The 14,519-nt window shown below is 35.8% G+C and overlaps 1 protein-coding gene across 1 annotated transcript; it reads right to left on the reverse strand.

Annotated features, from left to right (window-relative positions):
• Positions 1-2,567: 2,567 nt before the first annotated feature.
• LOC142521776 (uncharacterized) lies at positions 2,568-8,330 on the reverse strand. The gene is made up of 6 exons (XM_075624965.1): positions 7,388-8,330; positions 5,354-5,645; positions 5,152-5,249; positions 4,800-5,051; positions 3,867-4,160; positions 2,568-3,710 (listed from the first exon to the last, which is right to left on the reverse strand). Exons 1-6 carry the CDS (start codon positions 8,153-8,155, stop codon positions 2,568-2,570), a joined length of 2,847 nt encoding a protein of 948 aa, XP_075481080.1. The 5' UTR covers positions 8,156-8,330.
• Positions 8,331-14,519: the final 6,189 nt, after the last annotated feature.

A 14,519-nucleotide genomic window follows, 5' to 3' on the forward strand; every position in this document is an offset into this window, starting at 1 on the left:
ATATATCAAGATATATGATAAATATCATTTATAATAATGAACTTTTAAAATAAATTCATAGTAAAGTAAGTAAAAAAATTGAATGTACATATGACATTATTCATTTAAATAATTTAGTTATACAATTTGTACTCTAATAATTATCACTTAATTTTATTATTATTTACAATTTGTACTCTTAATTTATATATTTACTCATTCTAATTCTACATTATTAAGATAACCATATAGATACCGAATAAGCTCAAATGCTAGATTATTTAAAACTCGTAGAAATTCATGTATAAAAATTTTGCTCAGTAACTAAAATTCCTAAAATACATAACTATATATACATATTAATCCTGAGATTAGGTTGGGCTAAAGACCACCCTAGCCCCTAGTGAAGCTAGGCTCCTGCTCACAAATAAAATTCGTGAGACCATCTCACAAGAGACCTACTCATGAATAATATATAGTTACCTGTATTTGTAACACGTAATGGTGAAATTGGGGAGAAAGTTTCGCTTCCATATATGGACCAAAACTAGAATCGCAATCAACACATAATAAAGAGAAAAAGATATCAACAGAGGCTCCTGCACCAAGCAAACCAAAAAGTAATCAAATATCATAGAAATAATTACGTATTAAACCTCAAATCGCTTGTAATAAAAAATTATTAAAACAAATTGAAATTAAAATAATATTAATTTTTTAAGTCATACTTGTGGATTAGAGTTTTGAAATACAAATTTTAATTTATTGAGTGATTTGAAAATTAAAACATTTACAAATTGAGTACGTCTGTGTAAAACAACACATGATCCTAAACGTACGTAATACAATGTTTTGATATTGAGGAAAGCATTCACAATAATGAGTAGTCTCGTACGAGAGGGATCGACTCGATTCATACTTAGAACGAAAAATAATTTTTTTGGCATAATAATTAATAATTTTTCATGGGTCGACTCACAAAATTGATTCGTATCATATGAGTTTTTGTGATAATAATACAAGTTCAATAAACATTAAAAAGCTAATTTTATTCTCCCTCTTTTTTTAAAAAAAATAAAATTAATTTTATAGAAATTAACGAACTTGATTCAAATCCAAAAAAACACAACAAAGAAAAAAAAAATCTACAAAGAAGAGAGACAGTCCATTATATTAAATTCTTAATTAATTTGAAGTGTTAAATTTTATTAAAATTGAAATTTAACCTTCAAATAAATTGAATAATGGCACCATGCACGCATATATTCATACCTGGTAGAAGATACTGAGGGCATCTGCGAGCTTTTCCACCATAATTCCATCCATTTAGTATATTGAAATTAATATAGATTTTAGAGAATTTAAACGACTTTGTATAAAAAAAATTTATGTGCGTGCGGTGTTTTATATATATATACACACACACACACACACATATACATGTATGTATATGTACGTAGTATATATATATATATGTAAATATATATATATATGTATATATATATTGAATCCAAGTGAAATAAGGAAACATGATAAGGATAATGATAATAATAAACTACTTTGTATGAAGAATTCGTATGCCATTAGAATTCTATGTCAAGAAGTATAATCAAGGAAATATTTTTCATTGTGGTATTTATCTAATTGGAAAAACTATAAGGATCTTAGAAAATCGATCACCTTATTTTTGCAGAAGTTTAGAATATGTTTATATTGTGAAACTTGTATAAATTAATATATTCGAAGTTTGAAATTTTATTAATTTAGAGAAGTTGTAATTAATTGATAAATTAATTATTATTATTTTAGAGATTAAATATTCAATTTAACGAATCGATCAATCATGCAAAACAAACAAAAAAAATCACATATATAGATTTATAAAATTAAATTAGGGTGCATTTTAAATTTTATTGTTTATGTCATGTATCTGTTAAAGCAAGCTGGAATCTCGCGGAGAGAAGAAGAAGAAAACTCCATCGCCGAACTTCCAGTAGGAAGAAATATTATTGCGGGAAAAACTAGAATGAATCCAAAGATTACAATTATTTATACTAAACTAAATGAACAAAAACGCATTTGTCAAAAACGTGTTTTCACATTTCTTTAACTCTCAACACTCCCCTTCAAGATTGGTGTAGGTTTAATACACCAATCTTGGACAGTAAATAAGAACGTTACTCCTGACTTAGACCCTTAGCGAAGATATCGGCAAGCTGCTCGGTGGTGGGAATGTATTCAGTCTTGATCATACTGTTCTTGATCTTTTCTCTAATCAAGTGACAATCAATCTCTATATGTTTGGTACGCTCATGGTATAATGGATTTGCCGCAATGTGTAGAGCCGCCTGATTATCACAATACAAGGTTGGCGTTGTGCTCAATGTCGTTCCCATATCTGTTAGTAACCCAAGTATCCAAGTCACTTCACATGTGGTGCTCGCCATTACTCGATACTCCACTTCACCAGACGAACGCGATACCGTACTTTTTTTCTTAGACTTCCATGAGATCAGGGAATTTCTCAACTTGATACAATAACCCGTAATCGAGCGACGTGTCATTGGACATGCTGCCCAATCAGAATCTCAATAAGCATGCAATGAGAAATTGTTAATGGCTGAGAACATGATTCCCAGACCAGGTGCAGACTTTAGATATTGTAGCACACGCAGAGCTGCATCCATATGTGATTTCTTTGGTGCATGCATAAATTGACTAAGAACTTGTACAGCATAACATATGTCGGGTCTTGTAATAGTAAGGTAAATGAGCCTCCCAACCAATCTTTTATAAACACCAAACTCGGCCAGTAAGTTATCATCAAGCTCACTAGCAGAATTCTGTCGATTGAACTCATTCAGTGCATGACTTGTGAGCTTCTGATGTTGCACAACAGGGGTGTTGCAGGTTTTAGCACATGTCAAACCAGAATCAGCTAATAATTCTAACACATATTTGCCTTGGTTTAGATAAATCCCCTCCTTGGACCGAGCCACTTCAATGCCAAGGAAATAACACAAGTACCCAAGGTCCTTAATATGGATATGAGAATTCAAAAACACCTTGAGATCAGAAATAGCTTGTTCATCACTTCCAGTTACTACAATGTCATCCACATAGACCGATAATGATGTGATATGGAAAGAGTCACGCTTAATAAAAAGAGAATGATCATGGGCCGACTGAACAAAGCCTTCCAGTCGCATAACACTAGCAAATTTAGTGTTCCATTGGCGTAAAGCCTGTTTGAGGCCATAAAGAGACTTAACAAGTCGACAAACACACTGCTCCCCTTGAAAAGAATGACCAGGTGGCAACTGCATATACACCTCTTCCTCCAAATCACCTTGAAGGAAAGAATTAGTCACATTCATTTGATAAAGAGGCCAATTCTTTGCAGCCGCAACACTTATCAAACATCGTATAGTGACAATTTTGGCGGTAAGAGAAAATGTGTCATGATAATCGATCCCTTCTTGTTGTGTGTAGCCTTTGGCTACAAGACGAGCTTTAAAGCAATCAACTGTGCCATCAGGATGTCGATTAATCTTATAAACCCACCGACAACCAATGTGCCTTTTTCCAATCTGCAATTGCACTAATTCCCAAGTGTGATTAGATTCTAATGCTGCTAGTTCTAAATCCATAGCTGCCTTCCATCTAAGGTCCAAGACAGCCTCATGATAAGAGTTAGGTTCTCTGTCAGCAGAAATGCAAGCCAAGAAAGACTGATAAGGTTTATAGAATTTGGTATAAGTAAGATACTTGGTGAGGGGATATTTGGAAGTGGCCAAATTACTGTAAGATAATGTAGGGCAAGAGTAGTCTTTGGTCCAAACAGGAGGCTTGGAAACACGCAAGGATCGTTTCTGAGGCTAGGAAACCGTGGGATCCATATGAGTAGCAGGAGGTTGAGTCGAAGGATCAACAAAGTCAATAGGAATAGGGGGTATAACTTCAACAAAGTCTGACTGAAGTGAAGGAGATTTATAAGCATCATGAGGAGGAAAAATAGGCAAAATCGGATTAGGAGTGGCGAAGGGAAAGATATTTTCATGGAATACTACATATCTTGACACAAAAAACTTCTTAGCACCCAAACTCAGAACTTTGTATCCCTTTTGTGTGTTGGAATAACCCAAGAACACACAAGGATTTTCTCGAGCAGAGAATTTGTCCTTTAGAGTGAATGAAGTTGTATAGCACAGGCACCCAAAGACACGAAGATGATCAAAGGTTGGAGATTTATGGAACAACATTTCATATGGTGTCTTGTTTTTTATTAGCGGACTAGGAGTACGATTAATGAGATAACAAGAGGTTAAAACACAATCTCCCCAAAATTTAATGGTAATGAGGATTGAAAACGGAGAGCTCGAGCTATATTGAGTATGTGTCTATGTTTGCGTTCAATGACTCCATTTTGTTGTAGAGTGTAAGGACAAGAACTTTGATGTAGTATACCTAAGGTGTTAAACAACAAAGTACATGTACTTTTGAAGAAATCACTCGCATTATCAGTCCGAATGATCTTCACAAGAGCAGAAAATTGGGTATGGACCATTTGGAAAAAAAAATTTAGAATCTGCAGCACCTCAACCTTAAACTGCATAAGATAAACCCATGTTGCTTTGGAAAAATCATCCACTATTGTGAGAAAATAACTATCACCATTATGTGTGGGGGTTATGAAAAGGACCCCAAACATCAATATGTATCAAGACAAAACAACAAGATGATTGAGATAAGCTCTTGAAAGGAAACTTAATTCTAGTTTGCTTAGACATTGGACAAACGGAACGGTGAGGGAGACCTACAGAATTTGGCATAAAGGGAAACATTTGCATTCTAGATACAGACATGTGTTCCAAACTTTTGTGCCAAACAAAATGATCATTAAACACATTAACCATCGAGTTGATATGACCAACAGTGCTATTACAAACAGAATTAGTAAATGAAACAGAAGGGACTAAGCTAGGGCCAGAGCTTGAGAAGGATCTTGTGTCAAGATGGTAAAGTCCATTGAATTCTTTACCAATCCCCATTAATCTCCCAGTCTTGAGGTCCTGAAATAGGCAAAAATGGGGATAAAGCGTAACAATTGTGATCTTTACTGAATTTGGATATGGAAAGTAGGTTGAAGTTGAAATCTGTCATGTGTAATACATGGTTAAGGGTGATGAAGTCAGTGAATAAAACAGACCCTATCTTATTGACATGAGCCTTGGTACCATTTGGCAGTCTTACGGACCTAGGAGAAGTTGCTACAGATTTAGAGCTTAACAAAATATTTGAATTCCCAACCATATGCTCATTTACACCACTGTCAATTATCCACGAGATGAAAGGTTCGTTGTACTAGGTATACCTGCCAAATTCACAACTGGTTCTGTCACAGAAGGAAGCTTATGAGTCCACAGCATCTTTAAGATCTCGACATATTGAGCAGGGGTGAAGAATGAAGTAGCGGCTGCATTGAAATCTTCTTTTTTGGACTGAGTGGTAGTCTTAATTTGTGCCATATCAGTCAAATTTGCATATGGTTTCCGATTTCTATAATGATCCTTATATGCTCTACCATTTTGTCCTACCTTTCTGTTGTTATTGGCTTTGTGCAATTTGTGACCAGGAGGATATCCAACAAGTTTGTTACAAAAGTCCTTATGTTGGAAATTTTCAAGTTCACAATCTTGATTTTGATGTTAACAAAAATTGTTAGTGTGTTTCTAACATATTTACTCAAGTGTGAAGATTATTAAAAGAAGAAGCAAGCCGAAACTAAATTCTGCACAAACTGAATTTCTGGCAAGCTTTGGTTTTTTGATGATATCGCTAAAGTGGATGATCCAAATGACAATCCGCCAACTAGAATGATTAGAAAACTCAATTTGGAACAAATCGTATTTCACGTCAGTTGGGTAAAATCGGATGTTATCATGGTCTAACTGATCGCTCAATTACCGAACTGATCACACGAAAACAGCAATCAGTTGGGTTTGAGCAGCTGCGGTAGTTTGGTCATATCTCTCAGCTCGATTATCGAAATGAAGCGATTCAGTATGCATTGGAAAGATAAGACAATGATCGACAAATCATCTTCAAAAGCCAAAGTCTGAATCGAAGCTTAAGATGCTGATAAATGACGATGAAATCACTGGTTCTGCACAAACTGAAATCAGCTGGGCTGATTTCAGCACACCAGCTGAAACTGAACCAACTACTGACCTAGCTGACCAATCAACTGAACTGAACCAGCTGCTGACCATCTGAAGACCAGTTGAACCAGACCAGTTGAACAAGACCAGTTGAATTGAATCAGACCAGCTGAAACTGAACCGAACCAGTTGAACTGAACCAGCTGACCAATTGAACTGAACCGAACCAGCAGCTGACCAACTGAACTGAACTGAACCAGCTGCTGACCAGTTGAACTGAATGACCAGTTGAGTTGACCAGAGTTGAACAGTCGGGGAAAAGGTCCAGCAAGACAAATTTGACCGTTGCAACCTCAGAAACAGTACAGAAACTTAGTAAGACAAATTTGACCGTTGCAACCTCAGAAACAGTACAGAAACTTTCCAAACGGTCATATTGTTGTGTCTAATGTATATATCATTGTTGGGACTTATAAATACAACATCTTGAAGATCAAACAAGAGCTTTTGAAGTGGTTTCAAAGCATGGGCAGTTAACATGAAGATATCAGCTAGTTGAGAGCACAATCCTTTGTGTGAGGATACATTTAAGATGTACATTGTAAAGGATAAATTCCTCAAACACAATCACTCACACATATACAAGAGAGTTGAACTTCAAAGATTAGTTGAGTGAGTCTTGCACAAAGACAATAAACTTGTGTATGTAGTCTTTGCATATGAGACATTAAACAATATGCTGATTGTGAGGTGCTTCCTACAATCTTGAGTGCTAGAAGTTCAGTTTAGGCAGTGAGTAAGTCCTAGCTGAGTGGGTTTGTACAAGTGTTTGTATAAATCAAAATCTTCTAGTGAATATCCTTCCCAAGCGGAAGAAGGGGTGACGTAGGAATTATTCAATCTCCGAACATCCATAAACAAATTTGTGTCTATTTGTTTATTGTATTTACTTATCATTTTCATAGTTTTAAAGATGCATTGTTGAAGCATTTTTTTGTGTTCTTCAAATACAAAAATATTGCATACCAAGTGTTTGATAAAATGCTTCAACCAAAATATTTTTATTCATTCAACTTGCATATATTTTACTTACTTTACAAAATATTTAATCGGTTTCTACGAAGGATTATTTCGAGTATTTTCCTGCCTGGTTTGAACACCAAACTCGATTTAACTCATCGGTGTTCAATATTTCAAGAACCGAGCTATTGTAGCTCAACGATTACCCCCCTAATCGATCCTATCACCTTAGTATGGCCATTCCAGTGACAATAATCGCAAGTTAAGATATCCTTCTTTTGGTTACCAAGCTTTCCTTGGACAGAGAAGAATGATGTTGATGGTTCTTCCACAATAAAAAGTGATCTATGTGACTCCTCTTGGGATATGATAGAAAACGCTTGACCAACTAAGGGCAGAGGACTCATCATCAAGACTTGACTTCGAATTTGTGCATAACTATCATTGAGCCCCATCAAGAATTGCAGAAGTTTCTGCTGCTGATCATGTGCAATATATTGCCTTGCCGTATCACATTCATACGAAGACAATATAACCAATGATGAGTATTCATCCCATAGTTGTTTCATCTTACAATAGTAACTTGACACAGTGTTGTTAGCTTGTGTCAATCTCCCAATTTCTCGATGGAGGGCAAAAATTCTTGTACCATTGACTTTATCATATTGATCCTTAAGATCAGACCAAACAGCAGACGCATCTAGTGCATAAACAATTCTCCCAAATATTTCCTTCGAAACTGAATTCATAATCCACGACAACACCAAGGCATTGCATCTCTCCCATTGATGAAGATTTGGCTGATCAAGGAGAGGCCTCTTACACGTTCCATCAATAAATCCAGTCTTATTTTTCGCACATAATGCAATGAGCATAGCTCGACTCCATACTCCATAATTGTCAATTCCAGACAAGTGATCAGTAACGAGACACATACCAGGAATATCATATGGATGAATGTAGAGCGGATCATTGAATCCAATATTAACCGCCATTCCAACAAACCTCGATCGAAGGCTCCAGTAAAACAATTGGAGTTGCTCACGTACAGATCTTCACACCTGCACTGATGCGAAGCAACAATTTCAAAATTGGAGAAGTATCGCTTGCTCTGATACCATGTTAAAGCTAGCTGGAATCTCGCGGAGAGAAGAAGAAGAAAACTCTATCGCCGAACTTCCAGAAGGAAGAAATATTATTGCAGGAAAAACTAGAATGAATCCAAAGATTACAATTATTTATACTAAACTAAAGGAACAAAAACGCATTTGTCAAAAACGTGTTTCCACATTTCTTTAACTCTCAACAGTATCAAGTTAATTTTCTTTCAATGCGTGTTTTAAAATAATAAAATATGAATATGTGTGTTAGCATGGACAATGAATCTACCACGTATACTTACAAATTAGCATGCATTAAATTTGTATGATTTATTGTGGAAAAATTGTCTCATTCTGACATTTTCGTGACCCGCAGTTTCTTATACATTAAACAACACAATCTAGGGGTATAAATGTTCCATGGTTCTGTAAAGAAAATCAAGTTGAATCGAAAAATAATTGATTTGTAATCGAGCCGACATCGAAGTTGTTCGAACCAACCTAGAAACAAAATTTATTTATTCAATATTTTATGAATCGTTCCCAACCTTAATATTTTATTGATATGACATAATTATATATTAATATTAAATAAATAAATTTCAAACTTGCGATTACTTGTTTTCTAGCAACATATCAAATAGTTAACAAATATGTTCTAATCTTTTGAGTCGAATTTGAACTTTAATTCGAACTTGAAACATCCCTTTACACATGAAGGGAAATATTATCTCTTAATTTAACTAATAAAATTTCTTAAATTAAATGATTTTCCTAATATTATATTTTCCTTATTAAGTTGATTATGTATAATATTTGATAAGGTTTTGTCTTTCTTGATGATGAGATAATTATGTAAATTTTATCTTGATAATGTATCAATTTTTGCTTTTCCTTATTTGATAGGTTACCTTGTGGAGAAAAACTCTATGTGAGTAGAAGTCCATAAATAAGAAAAATAAGGAGATTGATGGTGTTGGCTTCTCGATCAATAATACAAGGACTTTGCACGTTGTGGAATTTTAGAGAAAAACTTTCTTTAAGAGACGTGCAGTTTTGAAGAGTACAGATACCGCGTGTTGCCTTGATTGTTAGAGACATCTACAGACAACAACCGTGACGAAGTTGGCTGAGGATTGTTTCTGTTTCTCCTGTTTTGGCACCATGTTTTTGTTGCTTTCTTGAATAAGTTTTATTCCGAGTATTTGATTGTTAGAAATCATTTATTTTCTCAAAGTGTTGAGGAAATTGATTTTCGTGGAGATCACTAGTGATTGGTTTTTTTTGTAAACCATTTGGTTTCTAGTGATTAAGTTTTGCTCTGAGACACCGCGCAAGTATTTATACTTGTGCAAATTTAATCTTGTCCATCTATTTATTTAAAGTCAATTTGTGTTCCAAACTTTAATATTCCGCTGCATGTTGTCCAAAATGTTGTAATATTTGGCACAAAACTTAATTCTGATAAAAAAAATTCATAATCCGACACTATTGTTTTTGTATAAACTTATATCTGTCAAGCAAAAATTCCTTACAACACATATTTCTTTAAAATATATTAGAATTTTTTTAATATAATATACCTTAAAATTCGAAACTCACACATGCAAAATAATCATATTTAAAAATCCGAAATGCATAAAATCCCATAAACCGTCAACTGTAAAATCATACATCAATTTAAAGAAAAACTCAACCTCCAACTTCCAACTAAATAATAAATTTTTATAAAATAAATCCTGAAACTTTATTTAAAAACTTTAAACATAATGAGGAAATGTTAATGTCCTTCGGAAGTGTACTACCGGACCCGATACACTCAAGTTTCAGCGTCTCCCTCAACATCATCCTCACCTGCGACCATCCAAACATAGTGAGTCTAATGAGTCAGTACGTTATAACAATACATAACAAATAATATATACATGCACATGCATCTTTAAAAAAACCATTTACTATAATAGGCTGACATAAGAACTCGTAAGCATTAAAATCGTAAATCATTTAGGCGTGCAATATCACAAATATTTCATCATCATATATCATTTTGGGTGAAGTTTGATCCTTGAAAGTGACTATCTTTTATCCTTTATCATTTATTCTCTGGTTGACTGATCAGTCTATATACACAAAATACCTGGGGGCGGGGCATCAACAACTCTCGTCACTGGGCTGTGGCAAAAAAGAAAGTTCATTGTTCCTTCTTAAAACGGATTCCCCATCTATCCTTTGTGTCACAGTCAATTTACATCTTTCAAAACAATTTTTTCCCTTTTGGAAGATACAGTATCCTTCAAAATCGTAAAATAACATTTTCGGGAAAATCGTACAACCTTATCATATACCGTAAAAGCATCATAATTTCAATATAAACATTTTAAAAATATCATTTAACATGTATTATGATTCCTCGGGACACTACTAAAACTTTCGAATTATATGGGACGTAAAATGACTATTTTAACCCTAGACCCCAAACTTTCCGATTTTAACTTTTTCTTACTTTTCTCAACTTGAGCCTATCCTAAACCGTCATACAAGCTTCATTTTGACTTCTAATAGTTTTATTAAACGTAAACCCGATCCTCTCGATTTAATCAACTTAATAGTTAAATCGTAATGCTTTTTAAACTCGAATTAATTAAAAACTTAATACGTAAGGTTCGGGAAACTTAAATTTACGTAATCTGAATGCATTCAATCTAGGGTTTTATTTAAATTATGTGTTTATTTATTTTATTCATTTAATGCATAAATATTGCATGAATAAGACTTATTTCATGATATTTTAAAAGATCATGAATTAGGTTTTTTAAGATATATTTCGCGCTCGAATGAGGAACAAAGACCGAGGAAAATTAAGAAAAATATTTTTACTGAATGATTAATTTTAATTAATTAATAAAAGGTGATTTAAGTGTATTTTGCAAGAAATGAGCTTTGTTGGGTATTTTTACACGTCAGAGCATATTTTTAATCGGTATGTAAATTTTATCGAAACGGGGACTTTTTGAAGGCTGGGCAATATCTTCAATAACTTACCAAAACAAAATATTTTTCGGGAATGTTTTTGGGCTTGATATGCCTATTTTTTAGCTTAATGGGCTCAAGAACCTTTTTAAACTTTTAAAATATAATTAAGGGCCCATTAGCATTTTGCTTACTATTTAATTACTACATTAATCACACCCTAAACCAAATTAACTCTCATCAGCCGTCCCTCCCCTCTCATAGCAGCCTCCATGTGAGAAAAACCAGCGGCAAACTCTCAGCCACAGCTGTGTGCTTTCAAGAAGACCTTTCCCCACTCCTCCGGTGCTTCCCCGACGCGTTTTTCTTCAAGTTTTCGACCTTAAATCATCAAGGCACGCATGTCTCTTCCTTTGCACATCATTCACGCCGATATTATATGAAAATTTGTGTAAATGCATGTCAAACTTTCGATCCAAATCGTTTGTGCATTTCGTTGAAGGTTTATATGAAAATATTGCATCCTAATGTTTGTTACTCACGTTTTCTTGATTTTCTGCAAGGGGGCTGCTGTATTAGGACTTGTTAAGGGCTGTAAATGTTGAGATCGAAGATGTCTAGGTGCTGGATTCGGGTTTGGAACGTGTCATGGTAGAAGCCGATCGCTAGTTCTCTTGTTGTCCGTTTTGTTTGGGAATCAGGTAAGAGTTGGAGCCGATGGTGCAATGGGCTGAACCAAGCCATGGACCAGACCTTGGTGGGTTTGAGCCATGGCCCAGGGAGGCTCAACCACCGTTGGAACCACATGTGGAGCAAGTCGATCTCTTGTAAGGAGACGAGTCTCGAGTGTGGTGATTTCGGGTAATAGCGAGTGTGTGAGATTTCCAGCGTGTATGAGGCTGTGTCCTTGGGTTGGTTTGGTCCAGTATGGTCCTAAGGTGGTCTAAGAGATGTTGGCCTGGAGCTGGTTCGATTGGTCTTGAGCTAGGGGTGAAATTATGGAGGGTTGTGCACCTAGTGTTCTCGAATAGGGCTATGCAGATTTCCAGCAGCTTGTGGTTATGATTTAGGGAGTCATAGTGGGCTGGATTTTGAGGCTTAAGGGCTGTTAGAGTGTGTTTTAGGTATGGTAAAAGTTTTTGGGAAATTTTTGGTTAAGTTTCGGGTTGATTCGGGTTAAAACTGGGACCCCAGTCCAAGTTTTAAAACAAATTGATTAAGTTTTGAAACGGGCTCAAGTTTACGTGTAAGAAATATTTTTAAATATGTTTTGGGATGTTTTAAGTAGTTTGGTAAGGGTCGGAATTTTGAGGTCCAGGGGTAAAATGGTCATTTTGGGTTTTTAGGGACAAATTGATCATTTTGCACCCGGAGGTGAGCACGTATTTATCATGCTTTTAAATGTTTATGTATCATGCATATGATTTTTATTAAATTATGAAAAGTATGTAAATGCTTGATTTTAAGAAAATTTACGTATGTGCAGATTTCGATAAGTGATGAAAATGATGATGTTTTGAAGGATTTGAATTAGTTGTGACTAACGATATATATGTAAATCCTTATGATGTATATGTTAATGCTAATGATGAGGCCTAGGCAGAGTGGATTAGTAATACTGTCGCAGATGTCCGACAGCCGCCGGGTACCACGGTTTTATGTAGTTGTATCCATCGTATAATGATAAAACGATAAAGTTGATACGAATGTCACAACTAAGGAACTGAATTCAGTTAAAGTTAATGTTTAAGAATATGATGATACGAAGAGCTGTTTTGATATGTTATGATTTCATATGACGTGTTTACATTTACGCTTTTTAAGTGTATGAACGGTATGTTGATTACAGTATATTTTTCATAGCTGTGTACTATGTATATGTATTTGCTATTATTTCGGTATATTTCGATATATGTTGTTGATATTCCTGGAGGTGGCACGGGACCGCCACCACTGCCGCCAGGAGATGCAGCTAAACCCGAAGGTGTTCGGGGGCACTACTGATTCATTCTTGGCAGAGGGAATGTATTTGATATCTGGAGTTGCACTTTGAGTATCTACAGATGAGAGATGACGATCGAGTCAGGTACGCCACATATATGTTGCGAGACGATGCATCCCTATGGTGGGAGGGATCCGCGCATGCGGTGGACTTGCATACCCTCACCGGGGACGAATTCAAGGAGATGTTCTACGTAAAGTATTTTCCAGCTGACGTCAGGGGCCACCTGACGAGGGAGTTTATGAGTCTCCGCCAGGGGGACTCATCTGTGGCGGAATTTATCCGGAAGTTTGACAGGGGCTGCCATTTTGTGCCCATTATTGCCAGAGATGCCGATCAGAAGTTGAGGCATTTTATGGATGGACTTAGACCCACCCTACGCCGGGATGTTATTCTGATGAGATCGGTGAGCTAAGATGAGGCCATTTCATGTGCCTTCCAGGCGGAGCAGGCGCTCCGAGACATTGACATTGAGATGCAGAGAAAGCGGCATCAGACTCAGTCCAACTCCCAGCCGTAGAAGAAATAGTATACAGGGACACCAAGGCAGTAGGGGCAGCAGAAGCCCCAGGGACCGGTTAGGAGGCCCCAACAGCAGAGACCCCTGGCGCCTAAGCCAGAGGACAGACAGCTATGCATGCAGTGCAACAAGTTCCACCTCGACAAGTGTTTATGGGGGACCTACAAATGCTTCGTTTGCGAGCAGGAGGGTCATAAATAGAATTTTGCCCTAGGAACAAGGGCCCCTACTACTTGTCGAGCATATGTGATGCATGCCGAGGAGGCCGAGGCACAGCCAGATTCGACATTGATTACTGGTAACCCTTACATTTAATATTTTAATTTATCGCTTGATTGCATGGATTTTATGCTTGTGATGAGAATTAATTTACGGGATTGATAACTTAGAAGGAATTAAGATGCATGCTCTACCTAGTTGGGATTAAGAAAATAATTGGTTAATTTGAGAATTTTTGAGACCCAATTGTAGTAACCGACATTTTAGGGCCTAATTGCTAAACTCGGTAATTTAAGGGATGATTTTTGAATTTTCTGAAATTTGGGGGAATTGACATTTAGGTTTTCGAGAATTTCACAATTTATGAGGTTAAATCCCAAAATTTTTATGGGGTCATTTAGCAAATTTCGAAAATTTGGAAGGACCAAAGTGCAACTTTCGAAACTTTAGGGGGCTAAATTGGCAATTTTTGATATTTTGAGGATTAATTTCGAAATTTTTGGAGCAATGTGTGGGTTAATTCAGTAATTTCAAGATTATTTTGGGTT

This window comes from Primulina tabacum, chromosome 13 (assembly GCF_025594145.1).
Source record: "Primulina tabacum isolate GXHZ01 chromosome 13, ASM2559414v2, whole genome shotgun sequence".
Classification (NCBI taxonomy): Eukaryota; Viridiplantae; Streptophyta; class Magnoliopsida; order Lamiales; family Gesneriaceae; genus Primulina; species Primulina tabacum.